At 51.8% G+C, this 12,139-nt stretch overlaps 1 protein-coding gene across 1 annotated transcript in view; it reads left to right on the top strand.

Annotated features, from left to right (window-relative positions):
* The window catches only part of IGFBP2 (insulin like growth factor binding protein 2), a 64,020-nt gene extending 51,881 nt beyond the window's left edge, over positions 1-12,139 (top strand). The window contains exons 2-4 of the mRNA XM_075511933.1: positions 6,424-6,647; positions 8,125-8,265; positions 10,530-12,139. Coding sequence (XP_075368048.1) covers positions 6,424-6,647; positions 8,125-8,265; positions 10,530-10,697 — 533 coding nt within the window. The 3' untranslated portion in view covers positions 10,698-12,139. The remainder of the gene's footprint in view (positions 1-6,423; positions 6,648-8,124; positions 8,266-10,529) is intronic.

Raw genomic sequence — 12,139 nt, 5'->3', positions numbered from 1 at the left:
CACTTTGGAGGAGCATAAAGCATTTCCTGCAGGATCCCCGAGCCAAAGGAAGGCACTGGGTGCCCCTTGGATCACCCCTCGGTGCCAGCCGCTCAGGGCAGGGAGAGGAGCTTGCTAAGCAACCCCTGGCCAGAACATGCCGTTCCCTCCCCAGTCCTGCCCTCCCTGCTGGTAGAGATGGGCTGAAAAGATCTCACGGCAAAAATAAAGGGTGTTTGCAGAGCCCCAGGGGATCTCGAAGTGCTTTGTGGACAGCTTATCGCAGAGGTGAAACAAGCTCTTGGAGACTGATGCAGGAATTTTCTGGCTGTGGTGTGCAATTGCCTCGCTGTTACTGAGCAAGTTGGCGTGATGAAAGAACCCTGGGGAGCATAGGCAGGCAGGGGATCCCAGAAACCCACGCTGAGGAGCTCCTTGGCAGGAGAGATGCTCTGAGCTGATCTCCATCTCTGTGTCTAATGGGAGCCTATGGTTCTAGAGATTTTGGGAGACCAGCCTTCCTGCCAGCCCTCCGAAAAGCTGGGTGGCATGGACACCCCTGGGCAGCCCAGGAATGCTGGCTGTGTGTCCTTTGCAACCAAATCAAGTGCTTAAACATCCACATGTCGCCTGTGCAGAACCAGATGAGGCTAAGCAGAACAGGCTGCTGGCTGAGAGAGGGGACCAGGAGGAGGTATGGAGGGGCTCCCTGTGGTTGAATCCAGAAAGGGATCAGGCATGAGTCCTCCCCAGTTAGGCCTGTCAATGGCTATTAAACCCAGTCTAGATGCAAGCTTTGGCTCCTGAACTGCTGAGTGCCAGGAGGAGAGCTGGGGAGGGATTGCTCTGTAATTGTGTCCTTTCTTCTGCTCCTCCCCTGGGCATCCACGGTTGGCCCCTAAGAGATGTTGTCCTGGGGCAGGAGGGCTGCTTCTCTGCTCTACATCCCTTCTGGATCCCTTCTCCTGTCGTCCCCTTTCTGGCTTGGCCCGTTGCTTGTGCTCCCTCTGTGGCACTTCCCAGTCGTGCCCTTTTTTTTTTTTTTTTTGTGTGTGCAAAGTGAAGACTGAAACTTGAGCGGCTGCTTTGGTTTTGTCTGCCTCTGGAGAGCTGCATCCAGCCCAGCTTGATTACGCCTGGGGCCAGAGCATGTACCGGTGCCCCCGCGTTTCCCCTCCGCCACCGGCTGAGCGCTGACGAACGCTGTGCCGTGGCTCAGCGCGTTGCAGTTTGGCAGTGGTAATCAGCAAACCTCGGGTCCTTTTTGGGGTAGGATGGGCCAGAGGGCCTGGGGGGGACTTTGTTCTTGGCAGCTCCTGCTGCAAGGAAATTGCAACGCCGGTATAATCCCTGCTGGCAAACGTTTTCTGAGGTATCCAAGCTCCAGGTCAACAACACCCACACCAGAGCTATTGCACAGGAACCTTTGCCCAGGGCTCTCCTAGAAATACTTTGCAGACTGAGGCAGAGGTCACCAGGGCTGCGGTTGGGGTTTGTCTGCTCCTTCCCCACCTTCCTGCAAGTAATTCTCCAGCCATTACTGTTGTGCATGTTAAAGGTCAGGTTTAAAGGCCCTGTCTGCTCTCAGGCAGAGAAGAACAAGTGCTGGGTTCCTGGCAGCCTGGGACAGGCAACTCCGCTCCTTAAAATAAAAAGTGGCAAGCAAAACCCAGAACAGGCACTTAAATTATCCTGAAATGGAGAACTTGTGGCCACAAGAAGCTAGAAGTGTTGGAGGGAAAAAAAAAACCCAACCCACAACTAGATGAGACAGACAGCACTGCTCAGGGTGGAAAAAAAACCCACGCTCTAGATGCTGCATTTCTGCAGGCCCAAGTGTGCTTGTTCCTGTGCACGGTGCGGTGCCAGGGCAGGAGCGGAGGCTCCTGGGTTTGCTCATCGATTCCCTGCCTGGCTTTGGGCAATGCTCTCAAATTTTTCCATGCCTTTGTTTTTTACCGTGTGCAACCCAGGATGAACACGTCTTTCTCTCTCTCCAGGGTAATTAATGAACTGCAAAGCGCTTTGATGTCTTCAGAGGGAAAGTGCTGGCCGACGGAGGCCGAGATTGCTGCAGGAGGGAGATGTAAGCCCTGTCCAGCCCGGGACACAACTGGGACCTGAGTCTAGCAGGGCTCCAGGCAGGTTGTTGAAGGCCACTTGGGTGAAACTTTCTGTGGGTCTGGGACCTTAATCAGCACTTAAACGCTATGCAAACACCCTGGGCAGATAAGCAAATGCATGTGAAAGCCTGTGGGCAAGCTGTTGGAAGGAAAGCAAGTGCAGAGAGCGAGCAGCGCCGGAGAGGGCGGCTGCTGTCCTTGGCATGGTGCGTGCTCCCCGTGATACAGGCTGGCCCTCTCACGCTAAGTGAGTGCTACTGGCTTGATCCCATCCCGCAGCCCAGATACACTTCGGGGCTCTTCGAAGGGGTAAAGATATATTTTTAAGTTCAGGTAGCTGCCTTTTTCTGTGCAGTACTCTTTTCTTGTAGCTCTGGAAGTGGCAGGTTTAAGCCCCTCTTTCTCAGCTGTCTCAGTGGAGGTGCCTAGAGGTGTCAAACCAGATTTCTGAAAACTTCAGTGCTGGAGAATTGGTAGCCGCTTTTGAAAATGTTGGCGAGACTGTGCAGCTTCTACAGATGTTAGCTGATGGCCATTTGATCATGCTTTCACCTCAGCCAAGTCCTCGCCCCATTGAAGCCAATGGGAATTTTCCTTGAAAAAGGCCGTAAAGAAATCATTTTCTTGGCATGGAGAGAGGTGTTTCATGGGCTCCACATCAGTGTTCAGAGGAACTTCAGCTATCTGCTTTGATTCCTGTCACACTTGTCCCACCCTGCAGAAAGCGCTCTACCTTTTGATCCAAAATAGCACAGGAGATGTTTTCCACATGCCATAGGAGAATGGAAGAACTATAAAACTTAATTGTTTTGGAGTTTGGCACCTTTCCATTCACAATATATTTAGCATGAATTGAAATTGGTCAGCAAAAGGGTGTTTGCCAGGATGACAAACAGATTAGGGTTGTATATCTGAGGCAATTGCATACCTGCCCATCCTATGCCAGTAGGGTTGATGGATGGCTTAATTGGTTCATGGATAGTCATAAGCAAGCATGCACGACTTGCTTCTTTTGGGCAGTGTTAAAATGCATTATCTGGCTGTAAAAGGCGTTGTTTGGTTCTTGGCAGCATGTTCTGTGTTCTCCCAACCTCGAGGCTTGATGTCTCCACTCTTGTTGTTGCTACCTGGCCCGTTTGCTCTTTGAAATGTGGTTCACCGCACCTGATGCTCAGTCTCCTCCCATGCACGCGGCTCGTCCGTGAAGAAAACGCTGGTGCTTTGCATGTGGGGCCAGCTTTCTTCTGTCCCATCTCCCTTCCCCAGTGATTGAGCCATCCCTGCAAGCCCCAGATCAGGAGACCTCCTCCTAAGAGCAGCACCGGATTTGGGAGAGGGAAAAGCTGTGATGGGGCTCCAGCATCAGCCCCAGGTCAATCAGCCCAGCTTGGCAGCAGGGCAAAGGTATGGCTCACCGTGACTGGCTTGGCCTTGGAGAGGAGAGCTTGCAGTCGATAGACCTTCCTGGTCTCTGCTCCTGTGATGGTGCCTGGGGAGCCAAGACCAATCTCTCCTGTCGCTGGGTGTGTTCGTGCACATGGGCTTGCACACTCTGCTCTCATCGGTGGTTTTCTTTGGGCTGGTATTTGTTAGCATTGGAAAGTGAGAAAAATGAGAGAAAATATTATCAGAAGCAGGTTTTGTGAATGAATCAGCCGACAAGAGGCTTACCAGCTCGCCTTCATTTACTAGCACAGTGCTTATTTGGGCAGATGTCTATATATTTTAGTTGGAGGCAGGAAGGAGCGAGAATCGATGGGGGAAGGCACCGCTTCCAGTTTGCTGCTTTTCCATCAGTTTGTACCATTGGTTTTCTGAATGAAGCAGGGGACTGCAACGTGTCTGAGATGCTGCCCTGCTGCTGCGCTCGTTCTTCTGCTGTTGTTGACAGCTTGGTGGGACAGCAAGGAGAGGAGCAGAAAAGGTGTTGGAAGGCTAAAACCCTCCTAAGCAGCTCGCTGAGGATCAGAGCCTGGCCAGCCTTGCCCGTCTCTTGCACAGTGCTTTTTCATTTGATCCTGTCTGAAGGGCGGCCTCATGGCCTTCTCTATTCTCACTATGTGTTTCTAATTAACAGGGAGACTGGTGTATAAACAGAAGATTCCTGCTCAAAATATTCCTTGTCCGGCTCCTAGGATGATGGCCAGACGGCAATTGCCAGCCAGCAGCCCAGACTTTGAGCTTGCCCGTCTGGCTATCAAACGTGGTCCCAGTTCTCATCTGGAACTAGTATTGAGGAAAGTCATGGACTTTGCCAGATTGGTTTTGCCCTGTGTTTGCTTTTCAGTTTCTACCTAAGCAGCTAAAAACCTGCAGACCAAACGCATTTAGTATTTCTGGGAAGTGGGATGATCCCAGTATTGGGAGATATGAGGCCAAAATGGTGAGGAAGTTCAAAAGGATATTGGACAAATCCATTGAGGGAGGGGTCTGTTGGTGGCTTTTAAACCCTGTGGGTTAGATGCAGTCTCCAGCCATGAAAGTGCTTTTACTGCTGGTCTGCAGCACAGATTGGGAATGGTCCTTCTGATGTGTCCCCAAGCAGCTGCTGACGGTTCCTTGTGGATGGCGTGCTGGGCTGGGGTGGCTCTTTGATCCAGCCCGCTTGGGCCATTCCCTTGCCATCAGTCTGCAGGCAGCTGCACATTTGCTGAGTGAGTTCAGACAGAACTCTTCTTGCAGTTTCCTCTGTCAGCCTGGGGTTGTAACACCTGAAAAAAGCTTGGAAAGCTGTGGCAGAAATAAAACACTTGCTATTATGATTTTTTCACTCTCTGTCATGACAGTAGAGCTATGCCCTGACAAAACATCACAATGCAGCTTCTGGAAAAAAAGGAAATGTTAAAATCTGTAAATGCTCTGTGTGCTCGGCCTTCCAAGAAGCAGGAGAGATACATAAATTAAGTATTGTTGCATGAGCTAAAGCGTTGCTTGCCCTTCATCATGCACAGTTTGATGTGATTTCTTTACTTCTATAGAAGTGCCTGAGTTCTGGAGTGCTGGAAAGCTGAAATCAGAGGTGCTGGAGAGAATGTTGATGTTGGGAAGCTGGGTGCTTACAGTTCCTCCTTGGCATAGGCTAAAAGACACTGCATGTTTGTCACCACTGTAGGACCAGAATGGCCTGGTCTGTCACTGGTGTGGGACCTGTGGAGCTGCTGAATTGCTCCTATATACAGAGATATATGGAGAGACATACTTAGCCTGGGTTATTGCAGTGAGAGGTGATGTGCATGCATGGGTTGAATCATAACTTGGGCTGGAAAGGACCTCTGGAGATCTTGGTCCAAGCCTCTGCTTAAAGCAGGGCCAGCTTCAATGTCAGATCCAGCTACAGTGTTAGACGTGCTTGCTCAGCCAGATCAGACCAGGCACCAAGGAGGGGTCAGCTGTCACCTTCTGGGCTTCTGGAGCAAGCAGGAGGAATTGAGATCTGTCCTCATTGCTACCGCAAAGTCCAAAGGGACTGGTGTCTGCAGCATCGTGACCATCGTGTCCTACTTTTGCAAGGATTGCTCTCGGAAACGGCACCCAGTGAGCTGGGAAAATCCACAAAGCAGAGAGTGGGGGAGGTAGAAAAAGTCCAGTGTTTATCTCCAGATTTCTGCTAACTGATTTTGAAATGGCTGAATTAGCTGGGGGTCTTGTGGCTTGCAGCAGTGACAGAGCTGGGCCCAGGACACGTGGGGCTGTCCACGGTCAGCAGAAGTGGCCAAATGCAGAAGTAGGTAGAAGCTAAATGAGTAATACACTGTATGACAAACGATGTGAAAGACAATACAGCAAGGACGATCACTGAAATGGCATGATCTCCGAGGGAAATTAGGGTGGCCATAAAACAGAGGCAAGGTATTTTTGAAAGCAGGCCTGAGAATTTATTTTAGCACATTAATATTGAGTAAGTATTCCTGGAGATACTCTAGGGGTTGATAGATGGACTCAAGGTATTGTTACTAATCACTGTGGTTTTAAGTTTTGGAGCCGAAGTACACTTGGCATCCCTAACCCAACTGGACTTCTGATGGGAAAATTACATTCTTCGGGAAGTAATTTAGAAGGTCAAAGAAAAACCAGAAAGAACTTCTCCAGCAGCGATTTCCCCTGCTCTCTAAACTGTCTTTTAGTGTGGTAATAACTCCAGAATGAAAAGATCTATTCTTACCTTCCAGATGAAAGGGCTAATGCAATTTAAAATTTTTGCATGCAAAGATTTTATGGCTTGGTAGCTAGCCATGCTTGAAAGCGATCCAGGATGGGATGAACATGTGAGAGAGCGCCTGGCTGAGCTTGACCCTTTCTTTGTCTGCTCTGTCTCCTGCAGATAATGGTGATGACCGGTCCGAGAGCATCCTTGCTGAGAACCACGTGGACGGCACCACGGGGATCCTGAGCGGAGCCAGCGGGAGGAAGCCCATGAAGACGGGCATGAAGGAGCTGGCAGTTATGAGGGAGAAGGTGAACGAGCAGCAGCGGCAGATGGGAAAAGTCGGCAAGCCCCATCACAACCATGAGGACTCGAAGAAGTCACGGCTGTCGACGGGCAGGGTGAGAGGGCAGGGGGCATGGGGAGCTAATGGAGGCAGCTGCGGGCTCGCCGGGAAATGCTGAATGCAAAGCCTTAGTGACATCTGCAACAAACTGTCTTAAAAAGAAAAAAAAAAAAAAAAGACAAAGGAAAAAAAGGGGGGAGGGGGGGGAGAGAAAAAAAGGAAAAGCAAATGTTTGTTTTGGCCTGAAGCTGGGGCCAAACACACCATCTGATGAACTTTGATGTGCTGGCGAGGAGGCATTATTTTCATTGCAGCTTCACCTCCTGACAGCAGAGCCAGGGAAGGGGGGTCCCGCTGGCTCAACACCTACCTCCGCAGGGGTGCGAGTGTGCCCTTTGCCCATGGACTGGCTTTCTCACACCCTTTTTCCCTAAGCAAGTGCCAGGGATGGCCCAAGGGGATTTGGGAGGTGGAAGGGTGTCTGCCTGCTGCAGGGCAGCACCAGTCCAGGTTGGGGGGGTGGGGGCAGAGCCCCCGAGGATGGGCTGTGGGGATGTCACATAGCAGGGAGAGTGCCCGGAGTCCTCCCTGTCCCCTTCCCTGTCTCCCTGCCCTCCGGTCCTTGACCGTGGTTTCCCTCTAGTGGGCAGCTTGATCAAGGCAACTAGATGGGCAGGGGATGGAAAGCCACCCCAAAAGGTCCATAATACCTCTCTCTCTAAACATATAGTGTATTTATATCTGGGGAGTGCAGGGACAGAAAGGGGCTTTAAAAGAGAGACCTCATCCCCTCCAAGGAATAGGCAAAGCAGAGGTTCAAAATAAGATGCATTCACCGTCAACTTGGAGAACTCCCACGCTGCTGCTCCTTTGGAAAAAAAAACAGCAAATGCAAAAGCAGAGAGGTGTGGACTCACTCCGGCTCACATCAGGCATAATTCAGCCAGGCTGCCTTGGCTGGGAGCACTGGCTTGGGGCTGCTGCGGAGCAAGATGGATGCCTCCAGAGGCTGGCTTTGCTGGGTACCCTCATTCCCGGGGCTTCCCCTCCACTCCCATGGGGTCTCACATGCTTTGAGTTGCACTTCTGGACCAAAACTACGTCACAGGTGTGGGATCTGGGCTATGCTCATAGAAACCCTCCTGGTCTGTCAGGATTAGTCCTGCTTCACATCACTTGTCACCACCAGTGGGACCCATGGGAGCATCTCTAAGGCTTCTCCTCCTCTGTGCCTCCAGGGCCTGTGACCTGGTGTCATGTTGGCTCTTGGCTGCGTGAGGCACATGGGGGAGATGTGCATATCTCCCTATGTGGATCTCCACACATCGGCATGTGTGGACATGCAGCACTGATTTTGGGTGTCTGCAGGTGAAGTCTGCAGCAGGACCCGGTGGCAAACCTGTGTCATGAGGAGGTGCGCACATATGTTCATCCCTGCTGGTGTTTCTGTTGGCCAAAGTGTTAACGTTGAATGGTCCCATAGCCCTGATTTTTTGTTTTGTTTTGTTTTCTGCTTTCTGGGTTCTTTTCAGACCCCTTGTCAGCAGGAGCTGGACCAGGTCCTGGAACGCATCTCCACTATGCGGCTGCCGGATGAGCGAGGTCCCCTGGAGCACCTCTACTCCCTCCACATCCCCAACTGTGACAAGCACGGCTTGTACAATCTCAAACAGGTAAGTGGGAGCCCCAGAGCCCCAGAATGGCTGCAGTCCCAGTGGCAGCCATGGGGTCACACGCAGCTCAGGGCTGGGCTGATGTCGCACACGTGGTGCAAAGTGCGCAGTAAATGGCAACCACTGCAGGTGGCGTGGACAGGTCAGTAACACCCAGGCGCATCTGCAGCCATGGGCTAGCAAGTGGAGATGAGACCCACGCCTACGTTTGGCTGTGGGCACCCCAGAGATGGAATATCTGTTTCTTTCAGAGCCCTTTCTTCCCTGCAAGAGCTGCTTATCTGTCCAGGTCTGTTTTCATGTGCTTTGAGCCAAGTCTTGTCCTGGCTGGGCATTCCTACAGAGGAAAAGCAGAGAGGGGCTGAATGCTGGCCTGTCCTGCAGACAAAGCAGAAAGCACTTCTGGGTTCAGGAAGGTTTCTAGTGCACTTTACTGGTTTTCCCCCACAACTTAAGGCTGGTCCCACGGTTCCAGGAGGGATTCCTTCCAGATGAGGTGGGAGTTGGGAGCAGCATCCTTCACAAAGTATTTACAGGGCCCAAAAGGACTCAAACAACTTAATGTATGTCTGAATTTTGACTTCTTGGCTTCATTCATGCAAAACCAGCAGGTGTCAGCAGCTGAGGCATGGGGGAAAAAATGCCAGGAAAAATCTTGGGCAGCAAAACAGCTTGTCCAGGGTTGACTGGCAGCCACATGTGAATAGTACCTGGATATGAGCACCTCTTACAGCTCTGTGTAACTGAGCCTTTGGAGGGGACCCCAGGAAACCTGTTGTTTTCATGGCTAAGCTTTTTTCTCAGGACTACTTCTACCCCTTGATGAGAGGCATTCAAAAAAAAAAAAGGCATTAAAAAAAGTATGCTCTGAGATAATCTCCCTCTGTCCATTTTCTCTCCCCTGTCCTGCCTGGACCCTCACCCTCCACCTTCCCTTGAAGAGCCCCACAGGCTGGCTGGATCCCCTGGTATGAGCACACTTGGAAGGGGTGCATGGAGCAGAGCTGGCAAATTCCCCGTAAGGAGATGAGCTGTGTCTGGGGAACCAGCCTGGGCAATGCAGTAATGCAGCGTGTGCTGCAACAGGAAAGACAGTTTCTGCTGCTCCTTGTGCCTGGGAAGCAAGTCAGCCTGCACTGAAGGGTGCAGATGGGTTACACACTGGTCACTGCTGCAGAAAAAGAGAGGGGACAAAAATTGCTTTTTCTTTTCCCACCCTACCTTGCCCTGGATAAGGGCAAACAAGGCAAATGTGAAGTGATACCCCTTTCCCTCCATCTGGGTTTCCAGAGCTGAGCATCAGCTCCTTTGCATTTGCTGGAAAGCGGATGCCAACAAAAGCATTCCCAGTTGCTCCCACCTCCTGTGGGCCTGTGCTTGGGTGGAGGGTGCCCAGATGCACTCTCCTGCTGGGGAGGCTTTTTCTTCCTCTCTTTTCATGCTTTTTATTCCCATGAACAAGGCTGCATTTTGACCTCAGTCCAGCTGCAGAAAATGGCTTGAATTCAGCTTTGCAGAGGCTGGCCTGCTGGAGTAACCTCTGCGTCTCCCGCTATACCCTATTCAGAGATGTATCTGCTGGGGATGGAGGCATGAGCATTAGGTTCAAAGTGCCTGCAGCCCTTCCAGGCCAAGAGGTGGATAATAACCATTAGGGCAAGAAACTTCTCTCTAACCAGACCAGGCTGGGGGGAGCAGAGTCTGGGTCCAGATGCACCATGGTCCCTACCTCTGTTCTGGGACAGAGTGAACCCTGTTTGGAAACATGTTTGTGTCTGGCTGTGGGGACCTTGCTCTCATGTTTCAGTTTGTTTAGCCCACTTTGCAGGTGAGAAGAAGCTTAAACACAGCTCCTCTGTCAGTCTCTCATCCTTCTTCCCTGGGAGACTTTTGACTCCATGGATGCTTTCATCCACAGTTGACAGAGTGCGATGCGTCTTGGGGGCAGTTGTCCTCGTGGTTCATTAAAATTGGCTTCTTGGTCCCTGGCACAGCTACCTCTTCTTCCTCTCCCTGGACCTCTTCTGAGAGAAGAGGTCCAGCCCTCAGCCTGGACTTCTGGAGCAGTGATGCTGGTGCAGCACAGACCCTGGCGTGTCCAAGTGCAGCATCCATGAATCTTGCCGAAATCCAAACAAGTGCCAAATTGCTGGAGAGACGCCAGCTCTGCTTGTGTTCAGGCTGTGGGGTGGTGGGGCTGGGAAGGGGGTTGTTTTTCCCCCCTGTTTCCTCCTCTGATGCCTGCCCTGTCCCTCTTCATGCAGTGCAAGATGTCGGTGAACGGGCAGCGGGGTGAGTGCTGGTGCGTGGACCCCATCCACGGGAAGGTGATCCAGGGTGCACCCACCATCCGCGGGGACCCTGAGTGCCACCTCTTCTACACAGCCCACGAGCAGGAGGACCGGGGAGCACATGCCCTGCGGAGCCAGTAGATGGACGTGATTCTGCTTGCTGGAGGCAGCTCACCGTGGCCCCAGTGTTGGATTTTACATGGGTTTCAGCGTGTCTCTTTAGGCTCTGGAAGAGACTGGGGTTGGGTCCTGCGTGCTGCCCTCGTTCCCCTGCTGCCCAGCTCCTGGAGAGGGGAGGGATGACAGGAGGGGAAGGGCGGTGGGGGGGTTGCAAGGAGAAGGGACTGCTTTCCTATAGTCTTTTGCCCAACATAAGCCAGAAAACCGGTCTTTTTTGCTCCTCACCCCCTGGCCCTGCCCTCCCTGCTGCTTTGCAGCACCTTCCTGCACCCTCTAGCATGGAGCACCGTGTGCTCCCCGACCCCTCCCAGGGGGCAAAACCCCTCACCATGGGCAGGAGTGGGACAAAAAACAAAGGAAAAAAACCCCACCCTTTCCCCACCTCTTTCCCTCCCTTCCCCGAGACCAAAGACTGTAAATACTGTGTTGCCTGCCTCTTGTGTCCCGCTGGTCCCCTGTGCCCCAGCCCGGCTGTCAGTCCTGGCATGGGATGTGGTGAGGGAGGGAAGGAGGAAAGCCCCTGGCTTCCCAGCTGGAACATGCTGGTGCGGGGGGGAGGCATCGGTGAGGGAAAGGGCTAAGGATGAGACAGTCCACCCCAAAACACCCCTGGGTGCTTCCCTTCCTGGTGCTGGGGCACAGCCAGCCCTGCAGGGACCCGGCTCCAGCCGCTGCTCTGGGAGGATGGGGCCTTTGAGTGATGGTGAAGCTAAACACTTGGTTTTCCAGGGGGTTTGAAGGGCTATTGCCTAGTATTTCTTAGGATCTGCTTATGTGAGGGAGCTAAAGTGAACTTGCTGGGGCTGGGTGGAAGGATGGCTGTGTAGATTTAGAATAACAAGCCAGGGAGTGTCTCTCTCTCTCTCTCTCTCTCTTTCATTCTTTCTTTGTTTCTAGATAGGAAAAAAAAACCATCTAAAACCTGCACTCCCAAGCAGCTGCCCTTGTCCCTCCATTTTTGCTTGGGACTGGAGTGAGCATCTGCTATTCAGCACACACTTTTTCTTTTTCTTTTTTTTTTTGTAAGTAAATTACAGTATATATCTTGCTTTGTAAAGGCCCTGACACACACACACCCCTCTGCCCACACACACATTTGTATACATTGAATCCAAGTGACTCCAGGCGCTCTGAGAGGTTTTGCGCTGGACATACCACTCGGAGGAGAGATGTGTCTGCTATTATTTCAACTGTTGATTTCTTTCTGTACAGAACACACAGATGCCGAGAATAAATAACTTCCCTGTCGCCTAAGCAAGGAGATTTTATTATTTTCTTCCTTTTTCTCCCCCCCCCCTCCCCCCCCCCCTTTTTTAATACGGATACCATTTGCAGAGCAATTGCAAAAATCCTCTGTACAGTAAGTGTCTCGGTCTTTCCTTAAATGAAATCAAGGGGGGGAG

The sequence above is a fragment of the Mycteria americana genome, chromosome 9 (assembly GCF_035582795.1).
Source record: "Mycteria americana isolate JAX WOST 10 ecotype Jacksonville Zoo and Gardens chromosome 9, USCA_MyAme_1.0, whole genome shotgun sequence".
Taxonomy (NCBI): Eukaryota; Metazoa; Chordata; class Aves; order Ciconiiformes; family Ciconiidae; genus Mycteria; species Mycteria americana.
Note: the sequence above shows the minus strand (reverse complement) of the source record. Positions and strands in the feature narration are given on the sequence as shown.